General features: G+C 47.7%; 3 protein-coding genes across 15 annotated transcripts in view; 1 reads left to right on the forward strand and 2 right to left on the reverse strand.

Annotated features, from left to right (window-relative positions):
- The window catches only part of DUS2 (dihydrouridine synthase 2), a 56,261-nt gene extending 46,270 nt beyond the window's left edge, over positions 1-9,991 (reverse strand). For 2 of the 7 annotated variants that reach the window (XR_009455245.1, XM_059713770.1), the window contains exon 1: positions 7,785-8,727. Coding sequence is in view for 1 of the 7 variants with exons in the window: in XM_059713770.1 (XP_059569753.1) it covers positions 7,785-7,896 (112 nt within the window). In the remaining 6 variants the exon portion in view is untranslated. The other 5 variants (XM_059713771.1, XM_059713772.1, XM_059713775.1 and 2 more) reach the window with 5 other exon arrangements.
- A 24-nt stretch (positions 9,992-10,015) lies between these two features.
- DDX28 (DEAD-box helicase 28) lies at positions 10,016-15,627 on the forward strand. Its single transcript, XM_006269312.4, has one exon. The coding sequence runs from the start codon at positions 10,036-10,038 to the stop codon at positions 11,692-11,694; it is 1,659 nt and encodes a 552-aa protein (XP_006269374.4). The 5' UTR covers positions 10,016-10,035; the 3' UTR covers positions 11,695-15,627.
- Positions 15,628-17,382: 1,755 nt separating this feature from the next.
- Positions 17,383-20,110, reverse strand: part of LOC102559250 (galanin receptor type 1) — a 45,186-nt gene continuing 42,458 nt past the window's right edge. For all 7 annotated transcript variants that reach the window (XR_001372871.3, XR_001372867.3, XR_002093509.2 and 4 more), the window contains one exon: positions 17,383-18,880. Coding sequence is in view for 1 of the 7 variants with exons in the window: in XM_019497476.2 (XP_019353021.1) it covers positions 18,563-18,880 (318 nt within the window). In the remaining 6 variants the exon portion in view is untranslated. The remainder of the gene's footprint in view (positions 18,881-20,110) is intronic.

A 20,110-nucleotide genomic window follows, 5' to 3' on the forward strand; every position in this document is an offset into this window, starting at 1 on the left:
CTTTTCTAAAGAATTAGGCCAGTTATGCTCATATTACCCACTTATTTTTCATCATCCACAATTGAATCTTTCATTTTGAATTTAAGGTCAGTCAAGAACAAAAGACTGACGTCACCTTGGATGAACAACATTCATCTAGCAAGGAAAAAGGTAATTTCCCCTTTCCGAGCCATTTGCAAAACAGTCAGAGATGGAGAAATTAAGGAAGTTTGCTAGTTTGCTTGATTGTGATTAGTTGTGCAAGAAAAAAAATTAGTCGCAATTAATTGCGATTTTAATCACACAGATAAAAACTCAAAACGTTGTGCAGAAAAACTCAAAATTATGCAAAATTATGGAGGTACTTTGTATGGTTGGGGGGTGTGTGTGGGGGATTTGGAGCCCAAGGGGGTGGAGGGTCCCCTGCATACCCTGGCAAGATGCAAGATACTGTGGGTCCAGTGGGGGGCAGCACTAGGGGGTCTGTGGCTTGGGACTGAGAGGCACGCATGCACACACACAGTGCTGTGCTGGTAAGTCTGTGGAGGGGAAGGGGCAGGGGAAGAGGCAGGTTGAGGCCCCCATGGTGAGGGAGGGAGTGGGGCAGGGGCGAATGGGACCCCAGGGCTGGGGCAGGTCATGGGACAGAGCTGTGGGCAGCTCATTCAGGGGCACGGGGGCACAGCTCCCCACTACTGCACATACCCAAGGGGAGGCATGGGGGGCATGTGCCCCCGATTTGTACGCAGGGCAGAGGCAGGCTGTCCGCTGCAAGATGGAGCTCTGTGCCCTGTTTGCCCCAGGAGCTGTGTGACACCATATTGCATCTCCCACCGCCAGGTGGGCAGGGGACATATGGTGCGGCCAGCGCGTGGCTCCCGGGGCAAAGGCAGCAGGGTGCTGCATACCCCTACCCCCATGCCTCTGGATGAGCCTCCCGCGGCTCTGTCCGACTACCTGCCCTGGTCCCAGGGCCCCATTCACCCCAGTGCCTGCCCCTGGCCCCTGCCTCACTCCCCTCAATGAAGGGGCCTCAATCTGCCCCCCCCATCCTCTCCCCCTGCCCCTCCCTCTCCACAGACTTAGCAGCACAGCGCTGCTCTACACACAGCATGCAGTCTGCAGCTGCTTATGTATGTCTGTGTCTGTGGGTGTCCTCGCCCCCCCACCCCCGCTGCAGCAGCCCGGAGACTGCGCCTGGGTTGCTCTGTGATCCTCTGTGCTGCCACCACTGTCCTGCTGGGCAGCCTGAAGGTGGTGGAGTGGAGTCAAGGCATGGGCTCCAAAACCATGTGTGCGATTAACACATTAAAAACAATTAATGCAAGAACCGATTGAGGCATTATTCGCATGCGTTAGCTACAATTAATTGACAGCCCTATTAAAAACAGATTCAGGAATCATCCAAGTTTCAAGAGAAAATGAAAGGGAATCTGAACAGTCTGCTATGTATCATAACACACATTGCCCCCAAAATAGTTAGCATTGCTCTAATGCATCTTTCAAGAAAAACCATGAGCGTACAGATGTTCAGAATTCTTCTCCGAGAGCAAAGATGGCTGTTCCAGGAGAAAAATAACCCAGGGACAACCACGGTTAAATCACTCCCAAGAGAGTCCTCTGGGACAGCAAATATCTGTATGCAATCTCTTCTGAGAGAAGCCACACCACTGTCCTATAGCATCCCAAGGTACTTTGCTCCCACTACCCAAGGAGACAAAGTGTCATGCACTGGACTTTGCTGCTCTAGCCAAACAGGGAGCAGAACATGCCCCTTTCGCAATCCCACACTGTACTGCAAAGAAACAGCCTGTTTCTGAGCTAATCAGGGCTGCCCTACGCACTGTTGCCATTCTCTCTCTGGGTAGACAGGGAGTCTGCAGAGCAGGCTGAGATGTGTGCACAGAGGCGCCTTGGCTGCACAGCATCAGCCCCACAAGGTCTCTGCTCTTCAGGGGCTCAGCATTTAAATGTGTTCAGGCATCTCTGGGTAAGTTTTTTGACCAGGAGACCAAACCTGGGAGAATTCTCCCACATTATTTGAACACATGTATGCAGCCAGTGTTTTGACTTCTAAGTCCCAACTAAGACTTACTTATCAGTGCTAGTCCCATTCACGCATAAGAATTTTAACAACAGAAGAACTGGCTGATCCATCTAGTCTTCTTTCTGTCTGCTGCAGACAATAGCTTATAACTTGATCCTTCTCTACAATTAATTCCATGGACAACTGTGTCACCAAGTTGAATTGGCGACATCCAACATGTCTCTTTTGGTATAAGAGACATCTACGGATGCTTGCATCCATAGATGCTTCTCAAGTAAATCTCAGGATGTCGTCCTCCTGTTGTACTCAGCCTTGGTGAGACCACAGCTGGAGTACTGCATCCAATTCTGGCCTCCACAATTCAAGAAGGATGTCAAGAAGCTTGAGAGAAGTCCAGAGGAGAGCCATGTGCATAATCAGACAGCAAGAGAATGGGCCTTATGAAGAGAGGCTGAGAGCCATGGGACTCTTCAGTCTGGAAAAGCGCAGGCTCAGGGGGGACCTGGTGGCTGTTTATAAGTATATAAGGGGTGTACATCAGGGAGAACGTCTGTTCACCAGAGTGCCCCAAGGAAAAACAAGGACCAAAGTCATAAACTCCTCCAAGACTGTTTTAGGCTGGACATAAGAAAAAATTTCTTTACTGTCCGAGCCCCCAACACCTAGAACAGACTCCCTCCAGAGGGGTTGCAGGCACCTACTCTGAACTCATTCAAGAAGCGTTTGGGTGCTTATCTTACTAGGATCCTTTGACCCCAGCTGACGTCCTGCCCCTGGGGCAGGGGGGCTGGACTTGATGATCTTCAAGGTCCCTTCCAGCCCTAACGTCTGTGAAATCTATGAAATTATACATAATCCTTCTTGGTCTTCTCTTCCTTAAATGCTTCTGGGCAGGGTCAAACTGACTGAATAGACTTAGTGGCAAGAACTGAATTGATTTCAATTCCATGACTCAGAAATTGATCTTTCAAGTCATATTTTTTATCTTCTTTGTTAAATTGGTAAACAGAACTCATCCAAATGTGAACCATGAACCACATACTTCCCTTTTATTTTGACAACATATGACTAAATCCTATTTTATTTTCTTTATCCTAGTCAGTTTTTACACAGCCGGACTTTTGCTAACATCTGCTGAAATGACTCAGTTTACAAACTAACTACTCTCACTTGGAGAAACATTAACTGTTGGACTGAGCTGTCAGGCTGAGTTTAATGAATGTAGCATTTCATACACTAGCTTTTTACTTATTCAAGTTAAAAAATGTCTAAGCCTTCTATCTGATCCTCTGTGCCAGGGGTGGGCAATTATTTTGGGCGGAGGGCCACTTACCCAGTTTTGGCAGGCTGTCGAGGGCTGCATGGCTAGCCCTGCCCTTTGACAGGTGCTCCACCTCTGGTCACCATCTTGGGACCAACGTCCCAATGTTTTGGGACCAATGTCTCAGGGCCAGCACCGGCGGGGCCCAAAGCAGGGCACAGGCTGGCAGGGGTCTGTGGAGCCGGGCTGGGCTGCACCAGCAGGGAGAGGGGAGAGCTGGCCCGGCTACATAGAGCTCCTGCTGGCTGGGACCCCGTGCTTCTGCCACCCTGCTCTGGGCCCCACCAGCACTGGCCCCAGGGCACCAGTGTGGGCCCCATGCTCCCACTGGCTCCCTGCTCACTCACTCCCAGTGCCCCGCAGCCCACAGTACAGGTGGGGGGAAGTGCACAGCCCCGACCCCCTGCTCACCGGCAGGAAAAAAGCTGGTGCTGAGCGTGGGGAAAAGCAGCCCCTCACCCGCCCCATGGCCAGCGCTCCCTGCTGCAGGCACTTGCAGCCCGCGCAAGGCTGTCCAGAGCAGGCACAGGCAGCCCCACACGGGCTGCAAGCAGCCACAGTGCAGGGTGCTAGCCATGGGCCGAGTGAGGGGCCGCTTTTCCCTACGCGCACCACCAGCTTGTAACCCAGCTCCGCTACCAGTCTGGGCTCCAAACCAGCTCTGGGCTTGCCCGTCGGCGGCAGCAGCTGTGGCCCCCCTGCTTGCCATGCCGGGCAGTGTTGGCTGCTGCTGCTGCTGCCTGCCCATAGCCCGCGCACTGGGCAGCTCACAGACAGCGGTAGCACTGTCTGGTGCGGCAAGTGGGGGGGGCCGCAGCTGCTGTCGCCACGCGCAGCCCCGACTGGCGAGCCCGGAGCTGGCGTGGGGCCCAGGCTGGCAGTGGGGCTAGGTCACAAGCTGGTGCTGAGTGCGGAGGGAGGAAAAGCAGCCCCTCGCCCACCCCGTGCCCCGCACTGTAGCTGCTCACAGCCTGCATGGGGCTGCCTGTGCCTGCTCCGGACAGCCCCGCGCAGGATGCGAGCGGGGTGCCAGCCACAGGGTAGGCGAGGGGCCACTTTCCTCCGTGCCGGGAAGGAGCCTGGGGAAAAGCTGAGCGCAGGGGAAAAGTGGCTCCTCCCCTGCCCCCCCTGCTGCAGCCGCTTGCAGCTCACAGGGCTGATAGCCCGTGGGGGAATAGAATGGCCTCGTGAGCCATATTTTGCCCACCCCTGCTCTGTGCTATCCCATAAATTACACATGAAGGACAATCTGAACAAATTCACTAGATCTCTTTTCATTAAAAAGTGTTAAATTGTTCTTATATAAAAGTATTATCATTGGTAAATCTAAACTACTGTTGAAGTGCAAAACAGATCTTGGAGAAAAGACAAATCAATTCGTTCTTGCTTCCAACCGTAGAATATAAATTATCTCATAATTTCTAAACCTAAATGCCAAGAACATCAGCTGTACTAAAACAGACTCAAGAATAAAGAAAATGAGCAATTAAATTACGTGAAAAAAGGATGTGCCTCTGAATAATTGAACTCAGGATCTAAGCCTGACCTAGCGTCCACGAGGATTCACTAAAAATGCTGTTTCCTTATTAGTACTATGAAAATTCATTATCTTACACAATGCATGTACAAGGAGACAGTGAATGCTTTAAAAGAGACTTCTGGTTTAAGAAAAACACACTTATTCATCTCTCTCCTAAAATGTCCGATATTGTTATTCATGAACTCCTGCACCTTTGTGCTTCTCCACTTTCTTTTATACCTTTCCATTTCGGTTCTCTGAAAGTTCAGTTATCCATAGCACTACCACTAAGAGAGACGGGCAAAATGTAGAAGTACCTAAGATCAACTTATGTTACCTTCTAATGTAGTCATTGTGACTGACTGTGCAGAAAGACTACCGAACTGCAAATCCCCATCCTAAAGAACTCTCCCCCTGCACCATAAGACATTCTTGCGATGCAAATCATAATAAAATATAAAAAACACAGCCAATAAGACTTGAAAAAAATCCATTCATTCTTGGTGAGTAGGAAGCTTCTATGGAAGATTTGGTCTTTACAAGCTTTCATTAAAAGGGTTCCTTGCATGAGTGCAAGACATTGTTATGCTGTTGCTTTAAACCTGCCTATAGACAGCTCCAACAATGCCAATGCAATAGCATCGGCATCATTTTGCTCAGTCTTGTTTCCGTTTCGCTGTTTTCTCCCCAGGGCAGTGAAAAATAACATTTCAACATCACTGATGCACCTTGGCCAAGCAGCAACTAACAGCAACAAGCCAGTGGCATTTAATGAAAGCCTGCTCTACAAACTTCTGCATTAACTGAGGAAGTCAGGTCAGCCAGCAGGAATTTTTCTTCCATCAGAACTAAACTAGGTCCCCCACAAAGTGGGGAACTAAGCTAACAAAAGCTGCCTTCTGCTGGCAGAGCTGCATCTGCTTGGGAGTTTTGTCAGCAGAGACACGTCAGCCATGTCCATCAATCTTTTCCCACCCCTAACAGACATAACTGTGCTGACAGAATTTTGTAATGTAGGGTCACTGCCCCATCAGCAGGTAAGAGAATAACACAGCTAAAACCCCACCTTGCAGAGAGGCAGGTAAGAGAGTAGCATAGTTGAGAGCCCACCTTGGAAAGTGCCAGGTTAGAAGATGCAGCCATCATGTAGCAGGTTACAGTAGCGAAGTACACTCAAAACAACTGAGTGTCATGGCTGGAAAAAAGTGTTTCGGGGTACAGGTTGTAGCCATGTTGGTCTAAGGACATAGTCAGACAAGGTTCTTTGGGTAAATCCAATATCTTTTATTAGAACCACTAAAATAGTTGGGAAAATTCTTTTTTCCAAGCTTTTGGGTACAAACACCCTTCTTCAGGCTGAACCCAAACAATGTTGTCTGCCTATGTCCTTAGACCAACATGGCTACAATCTAGACCTATGAAACAAATAAGATATGAAATTTTGCTGGAGAAAATTGTGGTATTTTTACTTCACACCAGTGAGGAAAGAGCAATCTTAAAATTAACCACTGGTTAAACTAAGCCCACCAGGGGATGGGGGGGACTATTGCCACTGCTGGCCCGTTGAGCAACCCTTGCAAAGGCAGCAGGTCAAGGCACTTAAAGGAGCCCAGCCCTGACTAAGCCCTGGAACGAGCTGTGGGCAAGGCAAGGGCCCCTAAAGAGACACTTGTCTGCCTGTACACAAATGCCAGGAGATTGGGGAATAAACAGAAGGAACTTGTCTGCCTGCTTAACACAAATAATTATGACGTCATAGGGATAACGGAGACCTGGTGGGCATCCACCCATGACTGGACTGTACAGGTATAGATGGCTATACCCTGTACAGGAGAGATCAAGTGGACAAAAGGGGCCGGGGTGTAGCTCTTTATGTCAAGGAAAGCTACGCATCCCTGCAAGCCGGTAAGGGGGCAACCAGGGTGGATGACTGGAGACCCTCTGGGTTAAAATCTGTGGGGGAACACAGAACAGGGGACACAATGGTGGGAGTCTATTACAGACCTCCTACCCAAGATCAATAGCTTGACCAGGAGTTCGCCAGGGAATTGACTGAAGATGCATGCTCCCAATGCATAGTTATCATGAGAGACTTCAACTACCCAGACATCTCGTGGGAAGAGCGCTCAGCCAAATCAGAGCGGTTGCAAAGCTCTCTCGTGTGTGGATGAGCTCTACCTGACGCAAGAAATCAACGGGCCGACGAGAGGTAAAGCGCTGCTTCACCTGGTACTGGCTACAGGGGATGACCTAATCAGCGACCTAACAATCAAAGGGAAGCTGGGTGGCAGTGATCATGAGCTGATCACCTTCACCATCTGCCAGAAAGCTGGCAAGTCAGTCAGCAATACAGAAGTCCTCGACTTCAGGAAAGCTGACTTTGACAAGCTCAGGAGGCTTGTCAGTGAGACCCTAAGGAATCATGACCCAAAGGGGAGGGGAGTTCAGGATGAGTGGTTGTTCCTCAAGGGAGCACAAGCTAAATCTATTCCGTCTCAGAGGAAAGGCAGCAAAAGAGCACAGCAGCCCCCTTGGCTCTGGAGGGAACTAGCAGACCTCCTGCATCTAAAAAGTAAGACCTACAAAAGATGGAGGACTGGTTCCACCTCCAAGGAGGAATATTCTGCACAGGTCCAGACCTGCAGAATACAAGCAAACCAAGAAAGCCAAGGCTGCAACTGAACTCCAACTAGCTACAAGTACCAAGTACAATAAAAAGTCCTTTTTAGATATGTGGGCAGCCTGAGGAAAAGCAAGAGCAACATTGGACCCCTGCTAAACCATGGGACAACTGACAACCGACACACAGGAAAAAGCCAACTTGCTAAATGGGTACTTTGCATCAGTTTTTCACCAGTTCCAAGGGGCACCCCTGCCCATTACAGGACAGGAACCCCTGGGTGAGGATGATTCCTTACCCTCCATCAATGCTGACCTTGTGAAGGAACACCTTGAGAGGCTGGACACCTTCAAGTCAGCCGGCCCCGACAGCTTACACCCCAGAGTACTCAAGGAGCTGGCAAGCATCATAGCCCAGCCCCTGGCACGAATCTTCGAGAACTCCTGCTGCTCTGGTGAAGTGCCTGAAGATTAGAAGAAGGCCAGTGCGGTGCCTATCTTCAAGAAGGGTAGGAAAGTGGATCTGGCAAACTACAGGTCCATCAGCCTGACCTCTATTCTGGGGAAGATCTTAGAAAAGATTATCAAAGAAAGAGGCCATTCTTAACAGACTGGCTGATGGCAACATCCTGAGGTATAGCCAGCACAGGTCTGTCACAGGTAGGTCTTGCTTGACCAATCTTATTTCCTTTTACAACCAAGTGACCTATCACCTGGACAATGAAGAAGAGATTGATGTCATATATCTTAACTTTAAAAAAGCCTTCGATCTGGTATCCCATTATCACCTCTTGGCAAAACTGGCCAACTGTGGCCTCAGCTTCACCACAATCTGCTAGCTGGGGAACTGGCTTTGTGGTTGGACCCAGAGGGTGGTGGTTGATGTAAGTCAATTGTCGTGGTGCACAGTGACCAGTGGGGTCCCTTAAGGCTCTGTCCTTGGGCCTATACTATTTAACGTCTTCATTAATGATGTGGACATTGGTATCAGAAGCAGACTGGCCAAGTTTGCTGATGACACCAAACTCTGGGGTAAAGCGTCCACACCTGAGGATAGGAGGGCCATCCAGGCTGACCTTGACAGGCTCAGGAAATGCGCAGATGAGAACCTGATGATGTTTAACACCGAAAAATGCAAGGTTTTTCACCTTGGGAAGAAAAACCCACAGCATCCTTATAGGCTCGGCAGTGCTATGCTGGCTAGTACTAGACGAAAAGGTCACGATTGACCACAAGACGAACACGAACCTTCCACGTGATGCTACGGCTAGTAAAGTGAGCAAAACACTGGCTTGCATCCATAGATGCTTCTCAAGCAAAGCCCAGGACGTTATTCTCCCACTGTACTTGGCCTTGGGAGGCCACAGCTAGAGTACTGCGCCCAGTTTTGGGCTCCATAATTCAAAAACGATGAGGAAAAGCTTGAGCGAGTGCAGAGGAGATCCACATGCATGATCAGAGGTCAGGAACACAGACCTTATGATAAGAGGCTGAGAGCTATGGGACTCTTCAGCCTTGATCAGGGGTGATCTGGTGGCCGCCTATAAGTTTGTTCACCAGGATCTGGGGGAACATCTGTTCACCAGTGCCCCATTGGATGACAAGGTCAAATGGTCACAAACTCCTTCAGGACTGCTTCAGGATGGACGTAAGGAAGAACTTCTTTACTGTCCAAGCCCCCAAGGTCTGGAATAGCCTGCCACTGGAGGTGGTTCAAGCGCCTACTTTGAACACCTTCAAGAGACATTCAGATGTCTATCTTGCTGGGATCCTATGGCCCCTGCTGACTTCCTGCCCCTGGGGCAGGGGGCTGGACTCGATGATCTTCGGAGGTCCCTTCCAACCCTAATGTCTATGAAATCTACTTACTAGCTAGATACCAGCAGGAACGGCAGGACCACCTGTAAAGAGAATGGAAAGACGAGCTGGGCATCAACCTTTCCTTTTTCCAGAGCGCAGCAAATCTCATCAGCAAGTGACCCGCCACCCTCATCTTTCCTCCTGGCTTCAGGCTTTGGAGGGTATCAGCCTTGGGGCTCTGAGATGCAGTGCAAGAGTCTCACACAAGCAACAAGGTTAATTAGGGGGCTCTTTTGTCAGTGGGGGCCGCGTGCGACTGAGGCACCGGCTCTTTAAGGTAGGCAATAGCTGAAGAAAATAAGGGTCGGAGAGCCGGCGGGGGCCGCGTTTTGGTTTTACTGAATTTACCCAAGTGGGGGGAGTCGGCTTTTCAAGCAAACGAAGCCGGAGCTGGGACTAAAACGGAAGAGGGGGACGCGACTCTCTGCTCTCGCACCCTTTGGAGCAGGGGCGTTCAACCTCCGGCCCGCGGCACCGTCTCCCGACGGGGGAGCCCCAGGCCCGCGCTGCCTTTAGCACCGCATCCCAGGGCCCGACCCCGGGGCAGGGGGGAGGGGACTTGGCGCGCGCTCACCTGCCCGAACCCGGCCCTAGCTCTCACGCCGCAGCACCCGGTCACCGCCGCACACTGCGCATGCGCGCCCGCTGAGTGCGACAGCGACGTCATCACGCGGCGCCCGCCACCCCCACATGAGCGCGGCCATGGCGTTGAGCGCGGTGCGAGCGGCGGTCCCCCGGGGGCTCGTGCAGCTCGTGCTACTGCGTTGGGCTCGGAGCTGGGCCGGGGTCCCGGCCCCGGAGCACGTGGTGCGGGTGCCCTGGGCTGCGCGGCGGCAGCAGCAGCAGCAGCAGCGGCGGCGGCGGCGGCGGGTGGCGGCGGCGGAGCTGGCGGTCCCGACGCGGGCGGGGAAGCTGCTGCTGCGGAGCCGGCGGCGGGAGCTGAGCCAGCCGAGCCGCCTGACTCTGGGCCGCTGGGAGGCGCCGCGCCTGGTGTCGGCGGGCTGGAAGCACCGGCTGTCCTGCGGCGACTACTTCCAGCTGGAGCGCGCCCAGGACTTGGCGCCGGCGCTCGCGCCGCCGCAGGCCGAGGGGGGCGACTCGTCCTTCGGGGCACTGGGGCTGGAGCCGGCGCTGGTGTCCGCCCTGGACGCACTGTCCCTCAGGCGGCCCACGGCCGTGCAGCGCCACACCATCCCCGTCCTGCTGCGTGGCCGCCACGCGATCTGTGCCGCTGAGACGGGCAGCGGCAAGACCTTGGCCTACCTGCTGCCGCTGCTGCAGCGGCTCTTCGTGGGGCCCCGGCCCCAGCTGCACTCGGGCCCGGCGCCCAGCCCCCTCAGCCTGGTGCTGCTGCCATCACGGGAGCTGGCGGAGCAGGTGCGCTCCGTGGCCACCTCCCTATGCCGGCCGCTGGGACTGCGGGTGCGGGAGATCGGCGGCGGCCGGGGCATGGGCAGCGTGAAGAGGCAGCTGTGCGCGGAGCCCTCCCTGGATGTGCTGCTGGCCACGCCGGGGGCCCTGTGCAAGGCGCTGCGGAAGCGGATGGTGACCCTGGAGCAGCTCAGCTGCCTGGTGCTGGATGAGGCCGACACCCTGCTGGACCCCACGTTTTTGGAGCTGGTGGAGGAGGTGCTGGCGCATGCTCCCCTGACCTGCAGCCCCCAGGATTTGGCTGATCCGTGGGATGTCAAAACCCAGCTGGTGGTTGTCGGAGCCACCTTCCCTGGAGGCCTGAGCCGGCTGCTGAGCAAGTTTAGTGACATTGGCCACTTTGTCAGGCTCGTCAGTCAGAGCCTGCATTGCCTCCTACCCCACATCCAGCAGAAATTTGTCCGGATCAAAGGTAGAGACAAAGTGTCTGAGCTGTTGCAGCTCATCAAAGTCCGGAGCCCTTCCAGTGGAGCCCTTCTGGTCTTCTGTAACAAGGCCCCCACGGTCAACTGGCTCAGCTACATCCTTGATAATCACAAAGTCAAGCACCTGAGACTGCAGGGCCAGATGCCTGCAGCCATGAGAGCAGGTATCTTCTCTGCCTTCCAGAAGGGAGAGAAGGACATCCTTGTCTGCACTGATTTAGCCTCCCGAGGACTGGATACTAGCCGCGTGGAGCTGATAGTTAACTATGACTTCCCAGACACCCTGCAGGACTATCTCCATCGGGTAGGGCGTGTTGGGCGTGTGGGTAGCCAGAAGTCTGGATCTGCAATTAGTTATGTGACCCATCCATGGGATGTTGACCTGGTGAGGAAGATAGAGACTGCAGCCCGGAGAAGGACTAGTCTCCCGGGTATGAAGACCTCCATTGATGAGCCTTTACCTGAAACAGACTTGACTCAGACTGCCAAATAGCAATGAATTTTGTGTTTGAATTAGACTTAGGCTCCTACTAAAGGCTTACTGTTATATTTAATACTGGCAATCTTATGTTTGTGACCCAGAATGTAAATGTTATAGCCAAAGAATTTAAGCTTTTAGTTGCGTCATGACCCTAAGGTGTATTGATTCATTTCAGTTGTAGCAATTACTTTGCACTTTTGCAAAATCAAATTGTAGTAACATGCAACAGGTAGTTAAAATGCTTTTAGGGAAGGCTTGAAATAGATCAAAAGCAATGAAATTGAGAGAGTCAGTTTGTTCAAAGCTCATTAATATTCAATTTGATGTAAATCAGATGTATCTGGATAAAAAATAGGTTAGGATTATGTAGTCACTATAATCCTGAAAATTATATTTCATTAATGTTCTAGTATAGGTGGCTAGCTATGTTAGCCTGATGTCAGGCAGAAGGTAGGGCGGGGCAGCACCCTTGGAACTGGTTCAGAGAGGCATGAATTTTCACAGTGATCTGCTGTGTCAGATGCTAGGAAAGGACTCCCATTTCTAGCTCACTGTTTCTACCTTGCTAATATTGTATCGGAACAGCCAGAAGGTAAGCAACAGCCAGGAACTGAATATTAGGTGAAGGTTAAAATAACAATTATTGTGGAAATATGTTGCCTCTTCCCTCAAGTGTATTAAAGGTTATATATATCTGTTAAAGTTTATATAACTATTGTAAATTAAGGCTTGTTTATCTCCAGCACAGGTAGGTGTAGTGGAAGTTTCTGGACCATAATCTAACCTTCTATCTGAACTCTGACGTTGCAGAAAAAAACATCTTCCTTAGTCTTACAATGTCTGTACAATACAGATTGAGAAATTTTTTCCTGGAAATACACACCAGGTATTTCAAAAGTGGAGCTAGGACACAATGGAAAGAAAATAGAAGGGAAGTGCTGGTTAAGCAGTTTGTACTCCAAGGTTACCTCCCAGTAGTACATTTGTAGTATTTTATAGGTTGAAGAGAGAGGCCTTTCACGCTTTTTTATTAAAGTTCTTTTGCTTGTTTTTTATTATATATTCAGGCTCTTTAATTGTTGAAATGTTAGGGTAAGTAGAATCTCCGTGGCGAGAAGAATGTACCTCTCAGAGTGCCATTCACAAGTAGATCAAAGCACTGTATAAAGGGGGGGTCATAGATAGTGCATTAGGCACCCAGAGATGAAATAACTTGGCCACAGTCACCAAGTAGGCCATTGATGGTTGGAAATAAGATGTAAGTTCCATGAATCCAGCTGTGGCACGCTGATACTTAACACCTAAATAAAACTCCTCCTTTGTCAAAAGGGTTGGAGTCAAAACTGTCTCCCTCAATTTTTTGTGAACCATTGTAGATTCTGTGTTCCCTCCTCCAAGCAGCTGCAGTAAAAGCATCACGGACTGTGTGTCACTCTGAGGAGAAGGAGTAGGAGAATAGGGGAGTGAAAGGTAGTGTTGAGCTCTCCCATGTCTGCGCTCAGAAATAAATTTTAATGGATGAGGACAGCTTCACAATTTTGTCCAAAGTCTGTCTTCTCTGACTCCCCTGCATTATGTCATGGACTGAAAAGGAAATGCTTTGACCGAATGCTGCCTATAGCAGTGTGAGTGGGCAAGTTATTGCTTTTGAATGGAATTGTTTCCTGGTGAGTGGCTTCATTACTTACTTGTCTGATTTTTAAGGAAGTTAAGCCCTATTTTTGGGTTTTTAGTCGACTATCAGTGTTGGAAAACAAAATTTTGATTCATAGCTGTGATTTATTACAGATCCTTTACGACTTAATCCATCTTTCTGTGTACCTGCTTATATCCCCTCTGTCAACTCAGGGGTGTGGAAAGTGCTAATATGGTCAAAAGACTAATTACTGAAAAGATCAGAGTGGGATATTTCTATGTTGTTTTTTTGCAAGGGAAATTGTGCATAACTATATACTAGTAGTAATAGACATGCAAAGGAAAAACACAAGCAATTACAATACTACCCTGGTTTCACTAAGTATTTGGGGAAACTTGGCTCAAGCTTAACTAATACAGTTCAGGTTCAGAAATCTATGCCTAGAGAGAAAAGAGAGAGAGAGCTGGGATCTCACCAGTTCAAGGTACTCGAGTCTCAAAGCTGACAGGTAAAATTCCTAACACAGTCCTTGAAAGGAAATGATCTGTTCTTCCAGCATCCCAAGAATGATGGGATGGTGTCAGCACAGGAGTTTTCTTCTTTCTTGAAGGACCCACACTTTTTACAGATTTTTATACCCTCAGTTCAGCTGCTTCGAAGCATCCTCAATTGTGTAAATCATTGTCTTTTCTATTGACGGGGTTATCTGGTTTGGAACATCTCAAGAAACTGATTGATAATCAGGAAACACATAAGATTAGGGAGTAACCAAATACTTGGGAGCCAGCTTGAAATTCCTATGGATAGCAGATATACTGATGGGATATCTCATGGTTTCTTCAGAAACAATAGATAGCTCGCAGCATCAGGATTTTGGATTTTTACTTGTTGTGCACAAGCCTCAGCTTAGCATGACTTTTCCAGATCTTACTACAGTCTTTTAATAGACTTAAGATAATTATTGGGGTGCTCATAACCTTTTGTGGTGAGGACTTCCACCAGTCATCTCAGGAAAAGCATGACAACACCTGTGATTAGGGCTCCAACGGGCTGGACGCTGTGATGAACCCTTAACCATTGTTCAAATGTTGCCCATACCCCCTCTGACTCGGTCTCTTGCCTCAGCATTCCCTAACCCGGCAACCGAGCTTTAGTCAATCAAGTTTAAATAGGCCTCCCATAGTGGGACCAGGGAATGTACGGCCCGAGATGCCTATTAAACTTAGAGGGGTGTGTGTGTGTGTGTGCGTGTGTGTGTGTGTGTCTGGGAGGGGGAAAGTCCTTAGTAAATCCAGATTAGAACTGGTCTGATAAATGCTGAGCTGGGTGTGTGAGAACATGGGTTGATTAGCATTTGGAGCACAGATTCCCCATCATGCAGTGCTCCCCTGCTTCTCTGGTCCCAGAATTCACTGCAGTCTCTGCTTCAGGCTTTCTGTTCTCCATCTCTCATGTAAATGAATGGTCATCTGATTCCATCTTGGATACAAATGAGACCTAGGGCAGTTGTTTCACTCTTGTCACCCTTACCTGGAGGGTCTTAGGTGTGTCTCTCACTGCATCTTAACCAGTTTCATTTATGTAGAGGGGGGGTGAGCCAGACAGACTGCATCCTGTGCCAGGGTTCCCAAGAACACGCAGCTGAGACGTAACATCTTTCATGACAGCCTTTAGAATAAAGTCTGTAATGAAAACTAGATGTTGGACACTAGTAATCTATTCACATTACAGCAGTGAGAAAAATGTTGTGGGGAATCTTCAGGCTGTAGCAGTATAGTTGGAAGATTTCTTTTATTCCCAGTTGGTAAAGAGAACTGGAATAGCAATGCAGTAAAAGAACCTGGGGACCCTTGTATTTTGACTACATTAAGCTTGTCGTCCACTGTGAAGTTAATTGCAAATTTTTGTCTGTATATGTGCATAGGAAGAAACAATACCAAAGACCCATGGCAGTGTGCAGGAGGAACCTTTTGGGCATAATTTATGGAATGGACTAAAGCAGTATTAATATTTTCAAGTGGCTTCTGCATGAATGCTACTCGTATACTAGCAACCTCATATTAATTCCAGTCGGAGGTTGTGCACTGAAACCTCTCATTTCAACTTCCTTAAAATAGCTTTATTTCCTTGTCTGTTCTGTAGTCCTCTGTTATCTACAGCCAGCTCAGGCAGTTTATCACTTTTTACTATCTTGTACCATCTATACTTTTCCCAAAGCCTGATGAAAGGACTTGGATCCTGAAAGCTTGCAGAAAAGGACAATTTTCTTTGATTCTCCAGTTGGTCTAATAAAAGGTATCACTTTGGAACCAAGAGTTCTAGTTTTTTGTATTACTCAAAGCACTAAGCGAATCAGACCCTCTGATTCTGCCACTGGATTTACTGAAATCAATTGCTGAGGCCTAGTCTGCAGCATAAATTTGGTCAACTGGGAGGGAACAATGAGAGGGAAGCAGCATGTTTGTTCTTCAGCTTGAAAACAAGTCTTGGCAAACAAAAAACAACATACAGTTAGAGTCCAGGTCTCTGTTATGGTCCATAATAAAAGATTCACTGAGAGAGTATTTCAGGATATGATTGCCTCTTTCCAGAGGTGGGTAAGTGTTTCTGATATAGGACAACAGTTACAGTTGTTAAAGAAGTTATGTCAGAGCACTCCATTGCATTAGCCTATGCATGTACGTGCTAACAGTCCACCAGAATATTTTTGACTGCTTAGATTTAATGGCTATGTCTGCCACCTGAGCAGGTGGAGCTGACCTTGTACACACAAAACTAGTATGGTGTTTTGGAATCAAGGTACCAGAGTTTCAATTTTCTTCTGTATTGATTGTACAAAATGGATCCTGGTCATTTGGTTGGTAAACGAAAATGTCAGGACAGAATTCTTTTTTTTTTTTATTGTGGCTCTACTATCTTATAGTAGTGCTCTGCACATATGAAAAGCTGAAGAAGTTGAGTGATATAAATTCATACAGGTGTCCCTCACTTTTATGCAGGTTCCTTATGTGCACATTCACTCCTATGCGATGACCTTTTTATACCAAAAATCCCTGCCTCATGGGCTGCACCCCCACAAGTGTGAATATGTGGTTCACGGCACCTCAAAGCTGTTTGACATACTGCAAACTGCATATGCTACTGTGCTGTTGCTAATTTGCAATGTGACAGGGTTTTTTTTGATGCAGATCCTGGTATCAAAAAAACCCCAACCTGTAAAAAATGTGCTGCTAGAAACGGGAGCCTGGCTGGTCAGAGCCACACTGGCTGCTGGCCAGGCTCTGAGCGCTGGCTCAGTGCCACTGCTGCCCCAGGAGGCCCTCCAGGATTCCTGGTAAGGCTGCAGGGTCCAGTGGCCCCAGCCTTCCCTACCCCATCTGGGTTCCTTTGCCTTGTGCCAGAGCACGCATGCAGGGGCATGCTGTTTTTCTAGCAGGAAATGTGTGCCCCTGCATGTGCATGCTTGGGGGGGTCAAGCCCATGGAGGGCAAAGTGAGCCACACAGACTCTGCTTGATTTGGTTACATAGATGTTAATTTCTGACTTCTAGTCTTATATTCAAACTGGTAGACTGCTGTCTTCTAATCATTACACATTGATATCAATAGTCCACAAAGGTAATAAGAACAGTATATTCCATCCACTACAGATAAGAGAGAGATTTTTATGTGGAGGGAAATTTTTTAAAACCTGCATGTTTTCTATTGGAGGTTTCTGATTATACCAGGTTCATAAAGGATATTTAAGTCTTGGTTATTATGAGGGTAAAAACTGTTTATAAATAGTACAGGCTTAAATGATTGATAGATGTCTACAGCTTACTTATAACATGAGTGGTATATATTATAGATGACTGCAAGCAAAACAGTTTAAACTATTATACATGGTTGTTAGTAACTTAGTAGCCTCTGGGATGATTATTTAATCCTTTATAAATCATTAATGGATTAAACTTTAATAGACTGTGATAATTTAGAACATTTATGGACCATTGGTCAAACTTCTTGAATCCCTTCGGTAGCAGATCATCGCATGTGAGTCAGTTTATCCTAGCTCAGTCCGAATTGCTGCACACAGTATTTTAATGCAGTATTGTCAAATGACTTAATTACATAACAGTGACAAATAAGATTGTTCCAGCCAATTTTACAGAATGAACTAGTGACACTTTTGTATGTTTACAAATAGCAGCTCTTATCAGTAGTGCTCAGTTTGGATGATCCAATCAAATAGTGACTGTGGTACAATTCTATAAAATGAGGCCTTTTCTCTTAATTTCAAGTGACACACTGTCCAATAAAAGCATTTGGGTATACATGCTTTATAGTACGTGTACCAACAAAACTATTTCTATGCAATACCTTTAAAGAGAGAGAGACTGGCACAAAGGCTATGGGTGAATAAACTATTGTGTGTGCACTTCTGCCACAAAGTAAATGAAAGAGAGGCTGCAGTAGCTTTGCCCTTTTTGTAAGAGTGCTTAGCAAATCTCTCTCATTCATATAGACCAGTACTAGAGGCAATAATTAATATTATCAGTTGCATTCAGGTGAACACTAGCATTCAATCCCAGAAGTATGAAGGCAATAAGGAGATGCCAAATGGAAATGCTTAGATCTCTAAGAGCAAATTGTGGTTAAGGTCATGCATGTTTCTCCTGCTCTTCTTAAGGAAATCCTTTGTGAAACAGGAAGACCTAATCAAAGCTAATGAATTAAAAATAAGCCCAACCGACACAACCTAGAAACACTAATGCCCTGACATTAGTTAAGACACAATATCACTGAACACTTCAAGGCTCTTCCTTAACTACTACAAATAATTTCTGCAAATATTACATTTCCACTTGCGTTTAACCTAATCACTGACAGCTTTTTTTACAACACAGGTCCATGTTGTTTCCTTTCTGATTAAACTACCTTCTATATAAACTTCTGTCTCAACATCTTTATAGGGATTTACAGATACCAAAGACTTCATAGAACCCATCACTAGGATCACTAGGATATCCAAGTTCCACAGGTTTACAGAATCCAGTGTTTAATAGGCCATGACAACCAGCTCTGTGAACTGTTCTCAACAGCTTTTTGGAGGGCTGACTCCTGCGATGCCACTGATATAATGAATGAGTTATTCTTACAAAGCACATACTAATCTTGAATTAAATCAGTAGGAGTCAGATATTTTTATTCTTTTTTTTAACTTTAATTTCTTCTGAAAGAGATTCTTATTTGTATACCCAGTTCACACATTAGTTGTTGAATGGGTGGTGGAGAAGTTCTCCATGCGTATCCTCACCAGCTTCTCAGCAGGAGCTGGCTGCAGGAGGAACTTGCAGGTGAAGACTTGCCGACAAGCCTTGCGGAAGTTCTCAGAGAGGAACGCATAAATGATAGGGTTAATGCAAGAGTTCCCATATGCTAAGCAGTGAGAGATAATGCGAAAGGTGAAGGAGATATTGTTCAGTGGAAATTGCCCAAACTCTGCCCACATGGTGATGATGTGATGTGGCAGCCAGGAGATCAAGAAGACAGCAACCACGAGTAGTACTGTCTGTGCTGTCTGGAAAAGATAAAAACTATATGTTAGATAATATCGTTAGTGTTTGAGCATGAGTTATAAATTAGGTTTGTGTCCCTAATCCTATTCCCAAGCTTCTGGTGGCAAAGATTGTACTAGCCCCTGTTGGACCAGTGATCAAATCCCATATGACACATTGTTTTATTATTATTAATCACATATTTTACAGTAATATCTAAGATTTGTTATCCAATCCATAATACAATGGTAGATAAAGACAGTGGTTGATAGTTCCTACCTACAAGAGCTTACAGGGGAGAGCTGTGGGCTCTCCCATGCAGTTTCTGGGCAAGGAAGGTACTTCAGGAAGGCAGTAAGGAGGGGTTGGGAGTCAACTGGCACCCATTTTACGCCCTCCTGCTCAGTACAGTAATTTTGGCTGCTCCTATGTGTGTTTCTCAAACAGAGGAGGGCAATTATTTTGGGCAGAGGGCTGCTTACTGAGTTTTGGCAAGCCATCAAGGGCCACGTGACAGGCAGTCGGGGGCAGATACGTATTAATTTTCTAAAATTTTTAGGGGCCCTGCAGGCCAGATAGAATGGCCTGGTGGTCTGCATTTTGCCCACTCCTGTTCTAAAATGTTAAAAGTTCTCATGTTTTGGGGGTTTTTTTAATTCTATACTGCAGCAGTACTTGTCTTATGAATAGTGCCTCTCAATTTGCTCTTCTAGACCGGATCCAGACATGCAGGCATGTGCAGCTGGTCAGGCCTCAAACTGCACATCTGGCATGTTAAACTGTGCCCTGTGCTGCAAATTTTCAGTGTGGGGGCAAAATTTGCTACGGGGAAGTCCCAGTAGCAAAAAACCAAAACAAAAAACCACTGTCAAGAAAAGCAATACGGCGCACACCACTGGAGCGTCCAGAGGTTCAGTCCTTCTCGGAGATACTCAGGCTGCTGGCCAGAGCATCTCCTTTCTAGTTCCACTCCGGCTCCTCCAGCATTCTGGGAGCTGGGAGGAGAGGGAAAATGGCAGTTTCCCCAAAGCGGGGCTTTTTGCCACATGTAGGATTGTGCACTGGGACAAAAATAAGTGGCTTCAATTTGTGCTGCAACTACTTTTTGCTGCTCAAGTGTATGCCCCTGCATGTGGGGATGTGCCCCAAGAGTTGAATGATAGCTCCTGTGAACAGTACAGAGAATGACTTCTCCTGTCATTGAAATTCAGCAATGATATTTTAGTTCAGTGCAATGGAATCATTTGAGGTAG

This window comes from Alligator mississippiensis, chromosome 10, assembly GCF_030867095.1.
Source record: "Alligator mississippiensis isolate rAllMis1 chromosome 10, rAllMis1, whole genome shotgun sequence".
NCBI classification, from domain to species: Eukaryota; Metazoa; Chordata; order Crocodylia; family Alligatoridae; genus Alligator; species Alligator mississippiensis.

Coding starts and splice junctions, on each gene's coding strand:
- DDX28 (XM_006269312.4), top strand. CDS start 10,036: ATGAGCGCGGCCATGGCGTTGAGCGCGGTGCGAGCGGCGGTCCCCCGG.